The following is a 17,737-nucleotide window of genomic DNA, read 5'->3' as shown; positions in this document are numbered from 1 at the left end:
CGCATGGGCAGAGAAGTTGGGAGGGATGCCCTGAGAAGTCAAGGCTGAGGGTATATGGGTGGGGCCAGCTGGCTGGAGGTCACTGCTCTGGGAAGAAGCATCCTTGGTGTCTGGGACTTACATGTATTGACTGCCTAGTAAGTGCCAGGCACATCACGCTTGGCTCCACAGGTCATCATGTGTATGGCACACATGTGGCCAGAGGGTGGTTCCCACCTGCACTGACCCCCACCCTCTGTGTCCTCCCAGGATGCTGCCCATCACAGAGCACCTGCTGCACCTCCTGGGACTGGAGAAGACGGCGTTCCGTTTGTATGCCCTGTCCGGGCTCCTTCTCTCCCTGCTCTTCTTCTTCTTCCGTCTGCTGCTGCAGTTCCTGAGGCTCTGCTGGCACTTCTATATCACCTGCTGCCGACTGCGCTGCTTCCCCCAGCCGCCCCGGCGCAGCTGGCTGCTGGGCCACCTGGGCATGGTGTGTGTGGCTGGGCAGGTGGGCTGGGTAGGGCAGGGCAGGTACAGATGTTCAGTAAGGATGATGGACCTGCTGGCTTCCCTCATCCCCCCAAGAATCTAGTTGGAGCCATGAACAGACCCATTTTACAGGATCTGAGTGAGACTGAGGTTCAGAGAGGGCAAGCAGGAACCCAGGATCACACAGCTTGGATGAGGCAGAGCTGACTCTAAAGTTCTCTCTACAATTCCAGGCTATTGCTGTAGCAACAGGTACCAGTGCTTGTGAAATCCCAGAGTGGGAGGCGGGGCACCCCACCTACCCCACAATGTGGTTTCACACACTCTCTCTTTCTCTTTAATGCTGTGGTCCCAGGCGAGGATTCCAACCCTTTTCTTTCATTTCATTTCTTATTTCACATATATATTCCAAGTATTATTTCAGGCACTTTATAAATATTAACTCATTTGGTCCTCTTGACAATCTTAGAAGGTAGGTCCTGTGACTATCTCCATTTTTCTCCGGAGAATACAATGGCACAGAGAGGTTAAGTAGCTGGCCTTAGGTCACAGAGCTCGTAAGTGGCAGCGTCTGGGTTTAAACCCAGGCTGTCTGGCTCCAGCGTCCCTGATCTTAGCTGTCTACCCTTGCCCCTCTAGCTTCTGGATGAGAAAGGCTGGACTTTTCTAAAAGGGCTTCAGAGGTCAGAAGAGAGAAAGTCAGACTCCTGAGGGTGCTGAGGCTTTTGGGGCCAGAGTCCAGCCCCTATTTCCCTACTGGACTCAGCTGATCCCCCTTCCAGGCCTAAATGAAACTGAGGGACAGTTGTGGAGACCTTCCTGGTTCAGGCCTCATGCTGAACTTGGAGGAAGGCTTTGGAGAGGCACTTTGGGGCAGTGGTCACCAGTGTGGGCTTGCCAGTCTCTACCATGTGCTGCCTGTGTGACCCTGACAAGCTATTTCACCTCCCTGGGCCTCAGCTGACTCATCTGCAACGTGGAACTATAATCATTCCTAATAATCTCGTGGGATTGTTTCAACGATTCCTGAAGTCGTGTCTGTGGCATGCTGGGCACTGAGCCTGCTACACCGTGGTAGATGTATGTGCTCAATTCCTGGGTCCTGCGGAGACTGGAAGTAACAAGTGATTCTAGACACATTTTAGACACTGCTTGGAGTGAGTGTCTGAGAAGAAGGAAGCAGGAGACATATTTCCACTCAATAGTGCAAGAAACATGCATTTTATTATCCTCCTGGAGCCAGCACTCACCAAGTTTTGGCTGTTTGTGCCTGAATCTCCTCCCTCCTTCCCATTCTCCAACCACTGCTCAGGCCTCCTCCTCTCCTGCTGTTCCATGGTCCAGCCTCCTCACTGGGCTCCTGCCTTTAGTCTTACCCCTCCAGTCCATCCCTCATCCTGGTCCCAGAAGGATTCTTGAATCCAGCCATGTCCCTCCCCTGTTTACACACCCTCCATGGCTCCCCATTGCTGTCCTGAGAAAGTCCCAGCTTCTCAGCTGGAGTTCAAGTCCCTTTAGACTCCAACCCCCACCCTCCTCACCTGTTCTACCACCTCCCTCTGGTCCCATAGAATGACTTTCTGCTCCTTGGACAAGGCTCTGACTTTCCACCTCCATGGCCTTTGCCGAAACTGTGCCCTCTGCCCAGAATATCCTTCTCTGTTAGATGAACTTCTACTTATTTTTCATGCCCCATATCCAATGCCCTTACTCCAGGAAGCCCTCTGGCATGGATGGTGGTCCTGGAAATAGTGGCCAGGCTCTGGTGCCATGGGCGGTTGGCCAGCGCCAGTTCTGAAGTCCAGCCTTGACCCCGTGGGCCCATCCTGCCTCCCAGGCCATGAGACCTGGATGATGCCATGATCTCCCTTGGGTGTGGACAGGCTCAGGGCTGAACCTGATCAAGAAGGAGACACAGAAACCAGAGAGGAGTCATTTGTTCATTCATTCATTCATTCGACAATTGCTGGACCCTACCACTGGCCAGGCACTGGGTTAGGCTCCTTTATATCTGAGCTCTCCCAATTCTCATAGCCTATGAAGTAGGGATGGACCTGCCCTATATTATGGATTCGATCTTTGGGGGTCAGAGAGGTTAGGTGACTTGCCCAAGATCACACAGCTGCTGAGGGTGGATTTGAGCTCAGATCCATCTGACATTGAGCCTGAAGTGCTCTGCCTCATAGAACATGTTGGTTAAGAGCAGGCGTTTTGGAGCTTGGGGGCCTGTGTTCAAATCCTGGCTTTACCACTATGGCAGGTGATGCCAGTGTCTGCGCACATCCTCTCGGCCCATTTCTGGCTGCAGTGGGCTGACTCCTAGTTGCTAGCACCTGTGTTCTAGGGCTTTCTCTAGCAGCTGAAGCCCACTCTGCACGGGCGGACTGTGAGCTTCAACCTCAGCCCATGATTATGGGACTAGGGGAGTTGGTATCAAAACACCCCAGCCCCCTCACCCTCAGGTGGGTTAACTCTGAGATGGATGTCCCCCAGAGGTCCCCAGTGGGACTGAGCCCCAGTTGTCCATGGGAGTAATTCCCTTGACCACTCTTTGCTGGCTGCCTTCCCTCTCTATCTCACTTACCCTCTTCCCACCCATGTTTCTGGGGATCACCACCCAAATAAACTGCTTGCCCTAGAACCCTTGTCTCAGGTTCTGCTTCTAGGGGAGCCCAAACCAGGACAGTCCCTTTACTCACCTGTAACTTAAGACAAGTCATTTTACCCTTCTGAGTAAAGTAAAATGGGGAAAATAGTAGCAACTACATCATAGGGTTCTTGTGTGGGTTGAATGCATGAATATCTGAAAAATGCCCACAGCAGCACCCAACTGCAAGCATGTGTATGTGTTAAAGAGAACAATACTAGTAATATTTTATTACAAACATAGAGGAACTAGATTAATGCTAACCGTTATCATTACTGTGTTTACTCTTACTGCTTTTATTTCTTGAACACCAGCCGTGTGTCAGGCCCTGTGCTGGGGCTCTTCCACTTTGCTATTCCATGAATCCTCTCAACTACCCTCAGAAGGGGAGTTGACTTTCCCCCCCAGTTTTCAGATGAGGGAATGGAGGCTCAGTGTGGTGCAGCCAACTGGCCGCAATCATACAGCTCTTCCCGGCTAGTTTTGAGGGCAGGGAAAGTGGTGGGAGGGAAGGGCTGGGGGAAGCCAGGACTGGACACCTTCTCACTACCCTTCTCTACCACCCCCTGCAGTATCTCCCGAATGAGACAGGCCTCCAAGATGAGAAGAAGGTGCTGGACAGCATGCACCATGTGATCCTGGTGTGGATAGGACCTGTCCTGCCACTGTTGGTTCTGGTGCACCCTGACTACATCAAGCCCCTGGTGGGTGCCTCAGGTAGGTGGGCTGGGCCTCTGAGTGATGAGTAGACCCTCAACTCCCAGAGCCTACCTACCTGGGTTTCTAGGCAGGTGGGCTATCCAGAAGAAGGGCCATTTGAAGGATGAATAGGAGTTTACCAAAGCCACAATGGCAATACAGATAATGGGAGCAGCGTGGGAAAAGGCGTGACAATAAAATTCCCAGGAACTTTTAGAGGATGTTCACCTCTCAAAGTCAGAGCAGACATGTTCGGATAGGCAGTTGTTTGCCCAAGCTTTTGTTAAATGCTTGTTGCTCAATTTTAAGCCATGGCACTCCTATCATTTGGGTTCTGACACTCCCACTGTGGCTATCGCAGCCTGCAGGCTGGCCCTGAGTGGCAGAGAGGGAGAGGTGGAAGGATTGCTTCTCCCTTCTGCCATCCACACCTATTTCAAGGTGCAGGATTCCCAAGTGTGCTTGGCAAGCTCTTGCTCAGGCTTCAACATGCAGCTCTAATGACCTTCTCCTCCAGGAAGCCTCCTTTGATCCCCCATCCCCTGCATCGGCAGGCGGACTCTCAACCACTGCGCCACCAGGGAAGCCCTCTTCTACCTTTTTAATATCTTTTTTCTTTCTTTCTTTCCCCCTCCCTCCCCTCTCTACCAGCTCAGAGCATCTGTTTTCTGAGTGTCACCCTGCATGGTTATGAGACCCCAAGTAGACCAGGGAGTGGAGCCCCCATCATAAGCTTGGCAATTTAGTAGATGCTCAGGCCTCTTCTTCTCCTCTCCCCTGCCCTCTCTCAGGACAGGCAGGATATCCAGTGCCTCCCCCACTGGAGAAGCTGGATGGTAGACTCCAGCTTGGGGAGGGTGGGGCTGTGTGAGTCACGAGAGGCAACTTGGAGTCAGGCCTCGTGACCCCAAGGTGTCCGGGCCCCTCCATGCCTGCCTGCCTGAGATTGGACAGACCTGGTCCTAAGTCATAAATTCCATCCCCTATTGGGGCCTCCTTGGGACCACATCTTGGGGGTTTGCTCCTCTAGGCTTAAACCCACATAGCTGATGGGCCCTGAGAAAGGCATGGCTCTTCTTAGAACCTCTGTTTCTTCATCTTTTAAGGGGCATTTGGGATATACAGAGAAAGTAGGTGAGAATGCTTTATAGAAGACAAGGCAGGATATACAGGCATTTAATTGTAGCTTGTTTTCATATCTTCATTTTACAAATTGAGCTGAAATCACATACCATATAATTACTTATTTTAAAGTGTAAGGTATTTAGTGTGTTCACAGCATTGTGCAACTGTCACCTCTCTCTAGTTTCAAAACCCTTTCATCACCCCATAAAGCACTCCATAGCCATTACGTTATCACTTCCCATTCCCCCTTCTCTTCATCCAGTGGTAAATACTTTCTGTCCCTATGGATTTTCCTTTTCTGGATATATCATAGGAAAGGAATTATACAAAATGTGGTCCTTTGCACCTTTCACTCAGAATAGTTTTTGAGGTTCATCCACATTGTAGCAATGATCAGGACTTCATTCTTTTTTTTTTTTTTTTTTTTTTTGTGGTACGCGGGCCTCTCACTGTTGTGGCCTCTCCCGTTGCGGAGCACAGGCTCCGGACATGCAGGCTCAGTGGCCATGGCTCACGGGCCCAGCCACTCCGCGGCATGTGGGATCTTCCTGGACCGGGGCACGAACCCGTGTCCCCTGCATCGGCAGGCAGACTCTCAACCACTGCGCCACCAGGGAAGCCCTAGGACTTCATTCTTTTTTAAGGCTGAGTAATATTTCATTGTATGGATGTATGGATATACCATATTTGCTTATCCATTCATCTGCTGATGTACATTTGGGTTGTTTCTACCTTTTGGCTGTTATGAATAATGGTGCTATGAACATGCGTGTACAAGTTTTGGACATATATTTTCATTTCTCTTGGGTAGGTACCTAGTTGTAGAATTGTGGGGTCATGTGGGAACTCTATGTCTAACTTTTCAAGGAACCACCAAACTGTTTTCCATGGTGTCTGCACGTTCATTTTTCCCTATTAGGGTCCTGCTGTGAGCTGGGGACCCAGATATTCATCTCACAAGTTCTTGACACAACTGAGCAATAATTATAGTCACAGTAGTAAAAATAGCCAACAGTTGGTTAGTTATTCATTTATGTGCATGAATATTTAATGAGCACCTACTGTGTGCCAGGAGCACATTAGTTCATTGAGTTTTTGTAGGGTTGCCATGAGGTAGGCAAGATTGTTCGATTTTCTTGCCCAAGTTTACACAACCAGTTAGGGCTGGGATTTGAACCCAGACCTGGCCGGCCCAGAGGCCAAGCTCTCAACCACAGTAATATGCAGCTTCCTGCTGGGCACTTGTGGGGGCTTTTCTTGTATGACCTTCTTCAGGGTAGATGTTACCATCTCCTTGTTACTGGAGGGGAAAATGATGGGAGAGGCAGCCTGGATACAGACTCTCCTGGCATTGGGTGATGAGGGTTGGATTAGAGGAGGGACCTGAGGATGACAGAGCAAGGATTCGGCTGGAGTGAAGGTTTGGAGAAGGTTTCCTGGAGGAGGCATCAGTGAAACTGGGCTTTGAAGGATGCATAGGAGTTTGCCTGATGAGAGGTCCCAGGTAGAGGGTCCTAAGTGCAAAAGTGCAGATGTGTGAAAGTGCCAGGGGAATTCAGGTGACTTGGGGTGTCTGGAGTGAAGATGACATGTGGGGAGAAGTAGGAAATGAGACAGGAGCTGGACTCAGAGCACCTATGTACAAAGTGAAGGAGCTTGTGTTTTATCTTGGGGGTGTTAGGGAGCCATGGGAGGTGTTAGGGAGCCATGGGAGGTGTTTGAGCAGGATAGCCATTGGACAAGTTTGTGTGTCAGAAAGACACCTGAAGGGCCTAGCATGGAGTCCAGAGCCCAGAGAGGAGAGGAGTGACTAGGCTCCCACCTCCTCCTCCAAATTTGCCTCTTCTTGGAAGTCTGCCCTGACTTCTAGCAACCCTTTCTCTGTGCCCCCCTCTGCTCCTGGCACACATTCTACCTTCTTGCTAATTACATGGCATGCCTTTGCTTCCCTTTCCCACTACACCCAGAGCTCCTCCAGGCAGGGTGTAGAGCTGAGCCATCTCTGGGGTGCAGCATTGCCCAGCATGGGTTGGGCACAGAAATGTGGCAGCAGAGGTGTGTAGAATGGGAGAACGAGTGGACAGATGATTGTGCATACAATTGGCCAATGCCTGGGGAGTGTAGGTAGCTGAATCATATCTCAGGTAAAAGTGACATCACTTGAGTTTCAGGTACTTCCTTCCTGGGCCCTGCCCATTCTGTCCCAGATCTATTCAGCACATAGAAAGGGAATGCATTCACTCATCCATCCAACCACCCACCCACCCATCATCCATCTATCCATCCATCCATCCACCCATCCGTCCAACCATCCAACCTTCCATCCATCTACCCATTGATAGTTCTCATTCATTCATCCTTTGATTGGTTAATTCATTCATACAATAAAAATTTATTTAGCACCAATAAGTTAGTGATCAATAAGTTCCCTCCCTTCAAAGCGCTTGTAACTGGATGGATACAATCCAGAGTGATTGGTGGGAGAGGGAATGGCATCCAGGCAGAGACTGGAAGAATGAGGAAAGAGTGTTTGAGGCAGAGAAGGCGCCTGGTGGAAAGACTCAGAACAGAGAGGGAACACAGCTTTTCAAGGACCTGAGAAAAGTTCTATGATGTAAGCAAGTTGGGTGTGTGCGGGGAGGGGTGGTTGTGCTGGAGGAGAGAGGTGTTCTGAGAATGGTCTGGACTGGGATACGTCATTCAAGGCTTTGTACATGGGTTGAGCAGCTGTGCTTGAGGCTGATGGGGGTGTGGGCAGAAAAGGACATGGTCAGATCTAGAGTCAAGTAAGATCCCCCTGGGTCTAGGGTACGGGACAGACTGGAAAGGGCGAGGCTGGAGGCTGGGAGCACGGGAGATGTAATTCAGATGGCCTGAGTTGGCAGAAAAGAGGGGGTGGATTAGGAGAAGAATCAGGTGAAGAAAGCCATACTAGAGAGAAAGCACAGCCTGGGCAAAGGTTTGGAAGTGAGGGACAACGTGTGGGGTTATTTGGTGTATGCTGAAGGATGAGATGGGAGAGGCATACAGCAGCAAGATAGGGCAGGGCCTACAGTGCTAACCTGAGCTTGAACTTTTTTACAAAGGTTTCAGGGAGCCATGGGAGGTGTTTGAGCAGGGAAGGCTCATGTTATAAGGCTCTCTTTGGGGCAGGTGTGGAGGATTGGACTGGAGGGGTGACGTGGGAGGTGAGAGCCCAAAGTGGAGGCCCAAGGAGGTCATAAGTAGAGGTCAAGGGTCAGAACTCTGTTTTGAGACATCATCACCTCTTCTCTCTCCACAGCTGCCATTGCCCCCAAGGATGACCTTTTCTATGGCTTTCTGAAACCTTGGCTGGGTGAGCTCAGGACTGGAGCTGGGGCTTCAGGAAAGAGGGGGCGGGGTGTGGGGTTTGTTGGTGAGGTCCTTAACCTTGGTCTTCTGGGTCCAGGAGATGGGTTGTTGCTCAGCAAAGGTGACAAGTGGAGCCGGCACCGCCGCCTGCTGACACCTGCCTTCCACTTTGACATACTGAAGCCCTACATGAAGATCTTCAACCAGTGCACCGATATCATGCATGTGAGTCCCAGGGTTTCTTGGGAAGAGGGTATCCTGGAAGTGAGGCTGGTCCAGGCTCGAGCTCATGGGCAAACCACGTGATGCCAGGAAGCCTCACTTCCTTTATCTATAAAGTGGTCTTATAGTGAACTTGCAGCTGGGTCACTGTCAGCCCGGCTGAAGGTCTCTGGTCTCCATACCCATTTGCCACGTGTGTTTCTCTTCCAGGCTAAATGGCAGCGCTTGGCAGAGGGCTCAGAAGTCTCCCTTGACATGTTTGAGCATGTCAGCCTCATGACCCTGGACAGTCTTCAGAAATGTGTCTTCAGCTACAACAGCAACTGCCAGGAGTGAGTGTGGCCTCCCTGGGGAACATAGAGTCAGCTGCTCCAGGGGCGAGGTGATGAGAGGAAAAAGGAAACTCTTAGCTCTTAGGCACTCCTGCGCGGCTGGTGCTCTGTCACTGACAGGCTGTGTGGTTCCGGGAAACTGACATCACCTCTCTGAGCCTGTTTCCTCATCCCCAAAATGGACATCTCCATCCCATCCCCACAGTCATCGTATGAGAATTACAGGGGATAACGTGAGTCAATAGCTTGGCATACAGTAGGTGCTCGGTAGACGCTAGTTTCACTCATTCCTCCACAAGAGGTATGTGGTCTTTGGAAAGACCCTTCCCACATTTTCTGAGCCTCAGTTTCTTTGTAAAATAGGGATGACAATCCCTGACCTTCTGAGAGATGTTTTTTTTTTCTTTTTTTTTTTTGCAGTACGCGGGCCTCTCACTGCTGTGGCCTCTCCCGTTGCTCAGCACAGGCTCCGGACGCGCAGGCTCAGCGGCCATGGCTCACGGGTCCAGCCACTCTGCGGCATGTGGGATCTTCCCAGACCGGGGCACGAACCCATGTCCCCTGCATCGGCAGGCGGACTCTCAACCACTGCGCCACCAGGGAAGCCCCTGAGAGATGTTTAAAGCATAAAATGATATAGCACTGCCCTGGCACATGATGGATGTCGAGTGAACATTTGTTGAATGAATGAAATAACCATAGCTCTGGTTCATTCATCAAATATTTGTTGTGTACCTACTATGTGCCTGGCGCCATGCTAGCCACTGGGGATATGGTGGTAAGCACTAAGCCCAATTCCTTGGAGCTTACAGTCTAAGTGGGGATATAAGGAATAAAGGACATAATGACTGTCAAGTTTGTAGCACATAGTAGGTCCTCAAAAACAAGCTGCTGACTTTGTTACTCTGGGCCTTGTAGTGGTATTGTTTCAGTTGGGTAAGGTGGAGATGGCCTTGGTAATTAATTCATTAACTGATCCAAGAAATATTTATCGAGTGCCTACTGTGTACCAGCGCTAGAGTAGAATACAGTGGTCAACAAAACAGATAAGGTCTTGCTCTCCTGGAACTTACATTTTAGTGGGAAGACAGGCAGTAACCATGAACAAATAAACAAGAAAATGGCAGTTGGTGATTAGTGCATGAAAACAACAAGCATGCTTCAGAACTAAGGACAGCTCTTTGCAATCCTGCCCCCTGCAATTTAGTTTTTCTTTTTTTTTAAATAAGAACTTTACTGAGATTAATTGATATACCATACAATTCACCCATTTAAAGTATACAACCAATGGTTTCTAGTATATTCACAGAGTTGTGCAACCATCACCATAATCAATTTTAGAATATTTTCACCAAAAAGAAACCCTGTACATTTTAGCACTCATCTCCCACTTCCCACTTCCCTTCCAGATCTAGGCAATAACTAATCTTCCTTCTGTCTCTATAGATTTGTCTTTTATGGAAATTTCATATAGATGGAATTACACAGACTTCTGTTTCTGGTTTCTTTCGGTCAACATATTGTTCTCAGATTCAACCATGCTGTAGTTGAATTATCAATAATTCGTTTAAAAAATTGCTGAATAGGGCTTCCCTGGTGGCGCAGTGGTTGGGAGTCCGCCTGCCAATTCCGGGGACACGGGTTCGTGCCCCGGTCCGGGAAGATCCCACATGCTGCGGAGTGGCTGGGTCTGTGAGCCATGGCCGCTGAGCCTGTGCGTCCGGAGCCTGTGCTCTGCAACGGGAGAGGCCACAGCAGTGAGAGGCCCGCGTACCGCAAAAAAAAAAAAAAATTGCTGAATAATATTCCATTTACCACATAATACCACGTTTTGCTTATCCAGTCATCTGTTTATAGACATTAAGCTTGTTTCCATTTTTTGGCTATTATGAGCAATGCTGCTATAAACATTTGTGTAGAAGAGGTTTTGTGTGAACATTTTAAATTCTCTTGAGTATATACCTAAGAGTAAAATTACTGGGTTATATGATAATTCTATGTTTAACCTTTTTTGGAACTGCCAGACTTTTTCTATAAGTTGGTTGCACCATTTTACATTCTTACCAGCAGTATGTGAGGGCTCCAGCTTCTCTACACCCTCATCAACACTTGTTATTATCTGTCTTTTTGATTATAGCCATCCAGTTGGGGTAAAGTGGTATCTCATTGTAGGGTTTTTTTGCATTTCCCTAATGACCAATGCTCTTAAGCATCTTTTCATATGCCTGTTGTCCAGTTGTATGTCTTCTTTGGAGAAATGTCTATTATATTCTTTCCCTATTTTAAAATTGGGTTATTTGTCTTTTTTATTATTGAGTTTTAAGAGTGCTTTATATATTTTAGATACAAGCTTCTCATCAGGTATATGATTGGCAAATATTTTCTCCCACTCTGTGGATTGTAGCCATTTAATTTTAGTGATGCTACATCTATTTAGAAGTCCTCATCCCTCTTTGGGCCTGTTTTAAAATGTACCTAGAATGTAGTTTTATTCAGGTATGGTGAGGCCAACAGATCAAGAAACAAGTGCCATTGAAAAGATAGTTTGTTACTTACTGCTTCCAAGATGAGGGGGCATGCCACACCACACAGGGCCACATGGGGAAGCACCAGAAGAAAGCATGGCAAAAACATTTTTAGGGGTGTTCTACGGGAAGCAATGGGAAAGGCAGGGTATGCAGGATTAAGATTGACTAGTTTGAATAACTTCAGCAGGCTCTGGGGCACAGGGGTGCCCCCAAGTTATCCAGTGCCTGGCCCTGGGGTGATTAGGCAGGGGGATAGTGGCTCAACCCAATAATGTTTGGAGTATGGACTCTGGATTGGCTGGTTTGCAAAAGAAAGGCATGCTCCTGGGTGAGTCATTTGCTATCTCTAAGAAATGGCTAGTCCTGGGAGGGGTGGTATCTCTCCAGTCACTGAAGCCCCAGATGGCAGAGCATCAAGAATACAAGGAAATAAGAAAATAGAGTTAATTCAGGGCCTCTCTTTGTAACCTGCCCTTTGGGAGAGGAAGCTTGTCTTAGGGTGCAGGGCTTTGCTCATGGCCTTTCTTCTCCCTGGCAGGAAGATGAGTGATTACATCTCGGCCATCATTGAGCTGAGCGCACTGGTGGTCCGGCGTCAGTATCGCCTGCATCACCACATTGACTTCATCTATTACCGTACAGCAGACGGACGGCGTTTCCGGCAGGCCTGTGACACCGTGCATCACTTCACCACGGAGGTCATCCAGGAGCGGCGGCGGGCACTACACCAGCTGGGGGCTGAGGCCTGGCTTAAGGCCAAGCAGGGCAAGACCTTGGACTTCATAGATGTGCTGCTCCTGGCCAGGGTGAGGCTGGACCCTGGAGGGTGGAGATCTGCCCAGGACAGCCTCCTCATGAGTTGCAGCAATTGTGTAAAATGATAAACATCCAAACTAACATGGATCTAGAATGCAGGCAGATGCAAAACACATAAGACTGTATTCATTCGTTAGGGTTGCCGTAAAAAAATGCCACACACTGGGTGGCTTAAATGACAGAAATAAATTTTCTCAGTGTTGGTTTCTTCTGAGGCCTATCTCCTTGGCTTGTAGCTGGCTGTCTTCACCTGTGTTTTCCAATTGTCTTCCCTCTGTGCATGTCTGTGTCTTCATCTCCTCTCCTTATAAGGACACCAGTCATATTGGATTAGAGCCCACCCTAATGACCTCATTGTAACTTAATCACCTCTGCAAAAGGCTTATCTCCAAATTAGGTCACATTCTGAGGTACTGGGGGTTAGGATTTCAACTTAAGGGTTCTGGGGTGGGGCTGCAGAGGGACAGAATTCAGTTCACAACACAAAGATGCAATACAAGACCTTGAAGAAATGTGACACTTGCAGAGATAGGTGGTCACCTATTTGTGGTGCTTCTGTGGAGTTTCTGAGCAGCACCTGGGTTCTGGATTCAGACAGTCCTGGATTCCGGTTCGATAATAGTTCTGCTGCTTCATGGATGTTTGACCTTAGTCATCTAAGTCTTCCCTCTGAGCCTCAGTTTCCTCATTTACAGCATGATGATCATAAGACCCGATCACAAGGTTGTTGTCAGGCATCTGGCAGTATGCTTGGCTCTAGGAGCTGCTGAAGAAATACAAAGTCCCTTCTTCCTCTCATCTTTGGCTCTCTTTCCATCTTTCTTAGACAAGTTGCATACATCTATCTGCCTGGGATCCTTTCCCCTGCCGCTTGGCTTAAGATAAAGAAGGGGGTGTCTTCACTTTGGAAGAACTCCTAGGATGTGGCGGGTGGGATGAAGTGAGCTGAGCAGAGTCTGCTGCCCATTCCAGGATGAATATGGGAAGGAACTGTCAGATGAGGACATCCGAGCTGAGGCAGACACCTTCATGTTTGAAGGTGAGGACATGGGGTGTGGCTGGGGAAGGATGGGAAGGGGCCCCATTGTCTGAATACAGCATCTCCGCTATCTTTCGGCAGCATCCATTTAAGCTCCTTATCTGCCTGCAGGTCATGACACAACATCCAGCGGGCTCTCGTGGGTGCTGTTCAACTTGGCCAAGCATCCAGAGTACCAGGAGAAGTGCCGGGAAGAGATCCAGGAAGTCATGAAAGGTCGGGAGCTGGAGGAACTGGAGTGGTTAGTCTGGGGTCATGGGGGTAGTGGGGGCAGGTTGAGTTCAAAGCCTTGAGTATTAATCTCTCTGCTCTACCATTTACCGACTGTCTAACCTCAGACAAGTCACTTAAGCTTCTTGAATTTCAATTTCTTCAACTGCAAAATGGGGATGACAGGTAACGCGTATGCCTACCTCATAATGCAGGAGTTCTTAGTTAAGAGTGTCTTAGTCAGCAATGGTTGCAATAACGCTGCCTAACAAACACCCCCTCTAAGTTCAGTGGTTTGCAGCAAGCATTTATTTATTGCTCTTGTGTGCACATATTTCTTGCTCTTGTCTGCATATTACTCTTGTTACTCTGGGCTGCACTGAGTTGAGTGGAGATGCTTCCAAGCTTAGGTTTGGGTTCAGGTTTTTTCCACGTCTCCTCATTTTTCATGGACCAGCAGCCACACTGGGCATGTTCTCCTCAAGACAGACTCCAGAAGCACAAAGAACCACACAACTTAAAACCTCTGCTTGCATTGTAACATTCCATTAGCTAAAGCAAGTCATCTGGCCAATCCCACCATGAAAGGGGTGGGACATATGCTCCAGCCATCCGAGCAGAAGATACTCAGAATCACATGGCAAAGGGCATAGTGTAAAATTCCAATGTGGGGGGAAGTGTAAGAATCAGGAATAATAATCCGATTTACTTCAGATGTGTGCTGTGTGGAGCTGATTCTGGGCGATGCAAAGAAAACACAGCATTGAACAGCGAGAAAGTTCCTTTTGGTTCATTGTCAGCCATTTGGATTGTGACCTCAGGGAGACACTTTCAGTTGGTGTCATTGTGTCTTTAACACCTTGCTAATCCTTGCTAATCTGCCTTTTTAAGAAAGGGAGAAGATACCTCAGGTTCTGAGAATTGGGCAGGAGGTGGTATCTAGCCAGAATTTAATAACTGTCTTCTGTTTTCCCAGTGGTGTTTATATTTATGGATACCTTTATACCAGGCATGCCATTTGCCCTTTATGGTAGCAACAGAGAGTTTCTATGAAAGATAACCTGTTAGTGTAAAGAAAACAATCTAGATCATAAACCAAGGGTTATAATTAATCCAATTTTGTGCCCTGAAGTCCAAAGGAAAAAAACTAATGTACTGTAAGAAGAAGATGTATGGGTTTATAAATACTGAAATTGATCTATACAGGCTGGTAAATCGCTGCCACCCCAGGTCCCCCTGGCTGTCCTGGCACCTCCCCAGGGATGCCCCCTGACCTCCACATAATTAATCAGTTAAAGGGTTAATGCTGGGCTCACAGACATCCGGCTAGTGCTGCTCTGATTGGTCAGGGGTCAGATATTTTACTTGCTGAGGATTAGAGGTGTGTGCAGGGCACAACTGCAAATGCCTGAAGTTGGGGCAAGTCTGAGATCCTGGACTGGTTTCCTGCAGCTGCTCCTAATTGCCTGTGCACATGTGTGTGTATATGTGTCTGGGGAAGGGGGTGGCACCATGGCCTGGACCCTAGTTACCCACTGTTCCACATTCCCCAGGGACGACCTAACCCAGCTGCCCTTCACCACTCTGTGCATCAAGGAGAGCCTCCGCCAGTTCCCACCTGTGACCCTGGTCTCCCGCCGCTGCACGGAGGACATTAAGCTCCCAGATGGGCGCATCATCCCCAAAGGTGCCCCCTATGTGCTCCCTGCTGCCTGCCTGCTCTATTGCCCATGGGAGCCTGGCCATGCATGCCCAAGGTCCACCGTCCCTGTAGGCAGTGTATAGCCTGTTGCTTCTGGGGTGATGGGGGAGACTCAGTTGTGTGTGTGTGCTGGGGAGATAGAGGTTGGTGAGTCCAAGCAGAAAGGAAGGAGCGGGTGTGGCAGGGTGGGTCCTGTGAGGGTGCACGTAGGGAAGGTTGATTTCATTCCGTTGCCAGATATTCCCTGGAGACCAGGTCCTGTCCTGGGTGATGCTGGGCATCTAGAGAAGCCTCATTCCCGGGCCCAAGCTTTGAGTACCACCCAGACTGGGGAAGATACATCAGGGCACAGACATTCCCAGACACATGGGGTGAGGGATGGGCTAAAGGGAGGGACAGAGGCTGGAGCAGCCCCAAATAAGGAGCGAAGGCTGTATCTGGGGTGGAATGCAGGGAGGGCTGCCTGGAAGAGGGAACGTGAGAGGTGAGCCTTGGGGGTTGGAAATGAGAGCATGTTTATGGAGCAGAGCCTCAGGGTGCAGACAGTGAAAGGCCTTGAATGCCAGGTTGAGGCACTTGAACTTGATCCTCAGGGCAGTAGGGAGCCATGGGAGGTATTTGAGCTGAGGAGGAGCAATGTCAGATATATGAGTGAGAAAGATCCCTGTGTGGCCAGGATGGCAGCTAGAAAGATGGGGATGGGAACCTCTTATGGAGAAGCAGGGGGAGTGGATGGGGCAGCAGAATTTTTTAGGGAAGGATGGGCAGGAAAGGGTGGCAGATGGCTTGTGGGAATAGCATGGCTCCAGGGAGAGCCAGGGAGGCGTAGGTCTCCAGAGGAGGTCCTGGTTTCCCTCGGTTCCACTGACGCAATGACCCTACCCCTCCCCACAGGAATCATCTGCCTAGTCAGCATCTATGGGACCCACCATAACCCTACAGTGTGGCCTGACTCCAAGGTGAGCTCCTGCCCCAACCCTCTCTTCTCTCAGCTTCTTTCTTCTCAGAAGGGACAGTCCTTGGTCAACAAGGCCTCCCCTCTCCTCCTCCCCAGGGAGCCAGATGGCAGGGCTGGGTGTAGGGCTTGAGTACTCCTCCCATTTATTCACCCATTCACTCTTAATTCATTACATCAGGAAATCTTTATTGAGCATCTACCGTGTGTCAGACCCAGTGCTGGGCACTGAGGACAGAGGAAGATACTGTCTTTGCTCTCACGGAGCTCACAGTGAAGTGCAGAGGAATAAAATAAGCTAATAAACAAGATCATTTTGGTTATTAATAAATGTTCAAAGGAAACAACTGGAGTGGGTCGGGGGGTGGGGGAGAGCACTTTAGCTCACACGGTGAGGAAAGGCCTTACAAAAGAAGAGATGTTTGAGCTGAAACTGAAAACATTCACACTGAAAAGTGAGGAGCAGGGAAAAGTGTGTTCCACATGAAGGAAACAGCAAGTGCAAAGGCCCTGTGGTGGGAATGGGAAGGAGACAGGTGTGGCTGGATTGTAATGAGGTTCTCTCTGTCCTGCTGGTATGGTGCCCAGAGGCTGAGGGCGGGAACCAGATTGGGATAGCTGAACCAGCCCTCAGGCTCACCCCCAGTCTACTCTTGCCTAGGTGTACAACCCCTATCGCTTTGACCCGGACAACTCACAGCAGCGCTCCCCGCTGGCTTACATGCCCTTCTCTGCAGGACCCAGGTAACTTCTATTTTCCCCAGTCCAGGTGAAGCGTAGGAGACACATCGAGGCCAGTGGAAGATCAGGGATGCACCCATCAGGAGTAGAAACCACGTCCACTCGGGTGTCCCCGCCAATCCGGTACCCTTTTCGTGCCCTCAATACACCAGGAAGCCCCCAAATCAGACTCTGCGATATCATCCATGGGTACCAACTATCTACTGTATGCCAGGCCCTGAGTTCTGGGCTCACATGCTCCTAACGGCTCTATGATGCCTTTGTCTGGAAGTTGAGGTTCAGAGGGGGAGGTCATTTACCACATCCCAGGGACCCCGCACACACAGCGGCTGGGCCTGAGTTCCCTGTTCCCCGTCCTTCAGGAACTGCATCGGACAGAGCTTCGCCATGGCTGAGATGCGCGTGGCCGTGGCGCTGACGCTGCTGCGCTTCCGCCTGAGCGTGGACCGAACGCGCAAGGTGCGGCGGAAGCCCGAGCTCATTCTGCGCACGGAGGATGGCATCTGGCTCAAGGTGGAGCCGCTGCCTCCGCGGGCCTGCGAGTCAGCGCGCCCCTGAGGATCCCCGGGGGCCCAAGCCCCGCCCAGAGAGGCCCAGGTTCCGCCCCCGAGGGCCCAGGCCCCGCCCTCAAGATCCTGAGGGCATAGGCCACGCCCGTCAAAGTCCAGGCTCATTAAGCAGCCTGGTGGCGCAGGTCACACCCACTTAAGGCAAGGCTCCGCCCCTGGAGGGTCTGATCCCGCCCCCTGAGGTCCAGGTCCCGACCCCTGAATGCCAGTTTCTGCCCTCTTGTTTGAAGGACCAGGATTGGCCACTCCCCTCGGGCTCAGGCCCCGCCCCAGCGTCCTTCGGATTCAGGTCTTCAGGCTCCGCCCATTGAGCCTTCCAAGGACCTAAGACCTGACACCAAAGGCCTC

The 17,737-nt window shown here is 50.0% G+C and overlaps 1 protein-coding gene across 1 annotated transcript; it reads left to right on the top strand.

Annotated features, from left to right (window-relative positions):
• Positions 1 to 250: 250 nt before the first annotated feature.
• Positions 251 to 17,378, top strand: CYP4F22 (cytochrome P450 family 4 subfamily F member 22; the record flags this gene model as incomplete). Its single annotated transcript, XM_079703226.1, has 12 exons — positions 251 to 472; positions 3,691 to 3,835; positions 8,226 to 8,279; positions 8,373 to 8,500; positions 8,708 to 8,829; positions 11,896 to 12,163; positions 13,146 to 13,212; positions 13,324 to 13,453; positions 14,976 to 15,109; positions 16,019 to 16,083; positions 16,741 to 16,823; positions 17,183 to 17,378. 12 exons carry the CDS (start codon positions 251 to 253, stop codon positions 17,376 to 17,378), a joined length of 1,614 nt encoding a protein of 537 aa, XP_079559352.1.
• Positions 17,379 to 17,737: the final 359 nt, after the last annotated feature.

This window comes from Hyperoodon ampullatus (assembly GCF_949752795.1).
Source record: "Hyperoodon ampullatus genome assembly, chromosome: 4".
In the NCBI taxonomy this organism is placed as follows: domain Eukaryota; kingdom Metazoa; phylum Chordata; class Mammalia; order Artiodactyla; family Ziphiidae; genus Hyperoodon; species Hyperoodon ampullatus.
Note: the sequence above shows the minus strand (reverse complement) of the source record. Positions and strands in the feature narration are given on the sequence as shown.